The 5,000-nt window shown below is 41.6% G+C and overlaps 1 protein-coding gene across 1 annotated transcript in view; it reads right to left on the bottom strand.

The window, feature by feature from the left end:
• Positions 1 to 5,000, bottom strand: part of LOC137967925 (endothelin-converting enzyme 1-like) — a 34,456-nt gene that overhangs the window by 10,931 nt on the left and 18,525 nt on the right. The window contains exons 9-11 of the mRNA XM_068814524.1: positions 4,543 to 4,641; positions 2,404 to 2,481; positions 507 to 607 (exon numbers count right to left, since the gene is read on the bottom strand). Coding sequence (XP_068670625.1) covers positions 507 to 607; positions 2,404 to 2,481; positions 4,543 to 4,641 — 278 coding nt within the window. The remainder of the gene's footprint in view (positions 1 to 506; positions 608 to 2,403; positions 2,482 to 4,542; positions 4,642 to 5,000) is intronic.

Genomic DNA, 5,000 nt, shown 5'->3' on the forward strand with positions numbered 1-5,000 from the left:
ATCCGCCATGCTGGAGGGCAAGCTCATTATTATTCCCCCACTGGGACAATAAAACAAAGAGACCTGAACCAGTCAAGCTTGAGTTGCCTTTGTTTTAATGTCCCAGTGGTGGAATAATAATGAGCTTGCCCTCCAGCATGGCGGATTTTGTACTACCATGAGAGCGTTTGTTGCAAAAGGCCTATTCACGTCGTTGTTATGGGGTGAGGACGGGAATGAAATGCACACAAGTGTAAAACGCACGTGTAGGGCGCGCAGAGCTTTTGTTTTGCTCATTCGACCTATCAGTGTTCGGTAGCGTTCTCGTAGCCGTTGTCGTGGGACCCTGAAACCCAATATACTTCTACCTTGTATCTTAGTGCAAAGCCAGTTCAAATACATGCCATTATTATGAGCCAGTGCATACCAAATCTGAGCCCTTTTAACATGGTACAGACAGAGCAAAAGGAAAGCCGGAGAACTGAATGCAAGCGAAAGAGAGAAAGAAGAAAACGTATCTTGCTTACTGATCTTTGTCGACTGGTTTCTTCAGTGATCCGTGCGAGAAATCCGCGTAAAACGTCAAAGAACTCACGAAATTGTCAAAGAGTGTATCACCAACCGTCAGCTAGAAAACAAAAACAAGGAAAGTAAAGGATAAGTAAAATGTGACTTCATCTATGAAAAGCCATAACTTTCTTATCTAATCTTTGTTCTTTTGGTTTTGAAGTTTTGTCTTGATGTTTTGGAGTTTTGGTATAGTGTACTGTGGCAACATTATGATGTGGTGAAGTTTTGTCATTATGTGACGAGGTTTGCTGGTTACGAGTTGTGTTTCCATCTCGATGTGTTGAGGTCTTCTTTCGACGTGCTGTGTTATAATCATAGAAAGTGTGAAACTCGACGCCATAAAAGAACCTCACCACATAAAATGTAAACTCAGAACATTAGGGAACTAGGGAACTTAAGCAACGACGACGGCGACGGCAACGAAAACGTCATCTTAGAATATAAATTTGCGTTATTGTAATCACTTCGCGACTATGTCAACCTTTTTAATATGACAAGGGTGCGGTAGTTCCTTAAAAGTAGGGAATTTAAGATCTACAACGGCGACGGTCGACGAAAACGTCACCTCAAAATATAACTCTCCTTTATCATAAGTCTTTCGCGATTATTCAGTCTCTTTCACGTCCTACAATGTGGGCGAAGTATCCTAAAAATGAAATGGTACGAGCGTTTTCAGAGTTAAAATAGAGAATGAAAGATTCTCTGTTGCATGCTCACGTTGTCGTCAAACCTTCAAATTTGGTGATTTCACGTCGTCGTTATGCAGAGGACTGCTAAGATACTTGCTAAAATCCGTGCTGCACGTGCAGCACGATTATTTATGCTCTTTTAACCAATGATATTATTGCTTTGTGGCGTTGTCGTAGTCGTAGCCGTCGTCGTTTCTTAAATTCCCTAGTAACACTGGTCGGAACGGTGCTTAATTTGATCCACAAGTGCTGACGTTCTTCATAAAACCACAAATTTGGCTATTTCGCGTTGTTTTGCAGACGAAATGAACTAAAGTGACTAAAAGTGAAAAACTAAAGTGAAAAACGCTCGTGCAAGGCGTGTAAAGATATTGTGTGCAAAGCTATGCAAATTTGTGAGGTTCTCGTTGCCGTCGCTGTTGTCGTTGCTTAAGTTGTAGGGAGGCTCCGCCGCCCCAGGTCTGGACAATCTTCCCAGTCTCTTGTCAGCCATTTCTCTAAATGTCACTCAACGTCACATCTATAAAAAGGTAGCGAATGAGAATTCACGTGTTGCCAGTTCTCAAGCAACGGTCTTCCGCCTCATTTTTGAACTCTCAATTCTTAGCAACAATCCGCGAGCCCCAGTTGGAATTTGAACCCACGACCTTCAGTGATCAAGTTGGATGCTCTAACCACCGAGCTACTGGAGCAAGGGTGAAATGTGGGTCTTTGACTCAAACTGCATCGCGCAGTTACAAGGTAAAATAACAACTGACAGTATAGCTCATAACTGTATCGCGCAGTCACCTTAAAGCGTATCTGAGATGCAGCAGACCAATCACCTAAGTGAGCAAATGTGAGAATGATGTACACATATTAAATAAAATGTTGGCAATTGAACCCATTCGGAACTCGGAAAAATCAGACCCCAGATGTTCGAATCCCATCTGGGGCTCGGATTTTTCCGAGTTCGCAATGGGTTCAATTGTCAACATTTCGTTTATATAATATGTTTACATCATTCTCTCATTCGCTCAATTCTTATCATTTGTTATAATGAATCCCTTCGTACACAAAGGCGAAAATACTGGCTAACGGAGTGTTACGAAAGGTATCGGCCTCAATAATAAAACTCAAGAGAAAGGAATGTCATGAAGTACATGTACATCTGATTACAACTCACGGATGTGAAATGAGAAGCTAATTCTTTCGGGTTCTTGATATAATCTGGATATCCGATGTCTTCTTGGATGGCAAGCGCCTGTAATAAAATTATAGCTAATCATCATTATTATAGACTAAAAGCCTGGCCAAACTCTCGCAACATTTCAACGCAACATCTTGCAACATTGCTGGGCACAACATGTTGAATACGTTTGGCCACCCTGTTGCGATATCTTGCAACACGTTGGATGATGTTGGATCAAATTTGAAAACGGTCAAATTTTTCGTGCAACATTTTGGATGTTACATGATGTTGTACTCGTTTGGTCACGTTCACGCGACATTGTTGCGCTAAGGCATGCGCGTTAGGTCAACTTCTTGCGCGCCAGGGGCCTGGGGCACATAAACATTGACATGTTGCGTTGAAAATGATGAAAATGTTGCGTGCGTTTGGCCACCCCATGCAGCACATGTCGCAACGTCATGCCGCAATGTTGCAAGATGTTGCGTTGAAATGTTGTGAGCGTTTGGCCAGGGCTTAAGATCATCGTCATTCCCAGATCCTCTGGGCAATAGTTAGGATCTCACTGCATCACGGTGGGGCAGGTAAGTTTGCAACCACGACTAAGCGATTTCCTTCAGGTTATGTCGCCTTTCATTAATCAATTATGCAACCGGCATACTGGATTCGACGAAGAAACCTCTGGCTTTAGGGACTGTTGCATAAGTTTGTTTCAAGGTAACGCAAGTTTAAAGAAATGTATGGGTAGTCTCTGATCACCACCAAGCTAAAACTACGCTTCGCTTCCATCCAGGCTTCCGGCTGAGCTAACTTGGCTCGTACAATACAAAGATTTGGTACGGTGTCGACCAAGGGCCTCTTCGTATGATCCCGTGCTGGCTCGGTTACCTGGTTGAAATTCCATGACTTTGGTTGATAGGAGAAATTTTAGCCTAGTTACCAAGAAATCTAACAAGCCAGGAGAGAAACTTTGCACTTTTAGTGATTCTAGCAACGTCAAAATCCGTCTAACTTTGCGTTAACTATTAAAGGAGATTATTCCGAATTTAAATATAGAAGTAAAAATAAGATGCAGTCCGTTTTATCTCAAAAATGCAAAAGTGTTCATAAGGAGAGCGAGTTAAGGGATTGAGTTAGGGGCTTCTTATATCGTATATTGCAGCAATGCTTTTGGTGGCAGCATATTAACGTGAACAAAAAGAGAAACAAATTCAAGAATTAAAGTAGAAGCGTTCATTGATTCTGCAGGGACAGTGGTTGCAAATAGCGAAGAAAGACTTTTATTCTGGACTTTCTTTGTCCCCTCTCCGCTATGAGCCATAGCCGAAAAAATCTACAGCTTTCGTATCTGTATATCAATGCACGCTTTTCCCTATTTCATTTCTCCTTGTTGTTTCCTACCCATTGCGTTGTTCCAATATGCGATCGAGAAACCCCTTAAAACTTAAAACCCTTCATTCGCCCGTGCGGAAGGCTAACGCTCAAAACGTCATCTTCTTTCGTTTCCCTTTGGTAGTGACTTTACTTTTATTAAATCAGTGGATAGCACCACATTTCCGTGCCTTAAACTCCACCACCAGTTTCCTACGGCACTAACCCCATTGGCCTGAGAAACTACGGGCGACAACTAGTCCCGAAAAACTGACCCGGCCCCATGATCACTTGATTAATAGCCCTTACTCACGATAGCCGCCATGCTGGTTTTCAAATTGTCATGCAAATTAGCTATGTGTTATCCTGGGGGGCAAACATTGGAATAAAGGCAAATTGCGGAAAATCGTTTCGTCGAAATATTGAATTAACATTGCTAAAATTACATTTTAGAATTTCGAATTAAGTACCTTTTATAATAATTTTATATCTTTTGATTGCCTCCGACATTTTGACTTTCTGCTTCGTTATCTGCTAATTTTTCAGTAAAAAAAAATCGAAGTAACTTGTGTAAGAATTCTATTTTACTACTTAGGTGATTAACATTCAATGAACGTGAAAGAAATCATCTGTGTGGCTAAGATGTTCGTTATAACCTCTCGAACTTGTGTTGTTTGCCCCCTCAGAAGTGTGTAGCTAATTTGCATGATGATAGCAAATCCAACATGGCGGCTATCGTGAATAAAGTCTATTAAGCTGTCAAACCTTTTCTTTTGCCTTCGCTTTCGTTTCATATGACATCCATTCCAGTGAATCAAGGTTCTTGATAAACTCGTGTTTCATCAACCGAGTCATTTTTGTTACCTAAAATAAATTGAGTGAATGAAGCAAATCAGTAATATCATCACAATCAAACGATACTGCAGATGGATAAGACATGCGAGTAGCAGGATGCCCATGTGCACCGCTTTCATTCTTTATCACAGGTAGCCCAACATTGGCCGACCTGGGGTAAAACTTGCCACAGGCTTACCGCTTGCTTTGTGCATCGGAAGGCGCTGCGAAATGCGACATAAGATCCCAAGCGTTGACTTAGAGTTGCCGGCTCAATAAAGTGGGGAATGAGGTACAAAATTGATTAAGTACGCTGTCCAAGGACGGGATATACAGTTGTACTATGAAGTGATTGAATGAGTTTTCAAAATGACTTCATTTATTCCTCT

This window comes from Montipora foliosa, chromosome 8 (assembly GCF_036669935.1).
Source record: "Montipora foliosa isolate CH-2021 chromosome 8, ASM3666993v2, whole genome shotgun sequence".
In the NCBI taxonomy this organism is placed as follows: Eukaryota; Metazoa; Cnidaria; class Anthozoa; order Scleractinia; family Acroporidae; genus Montipora; species Montipora foliosa.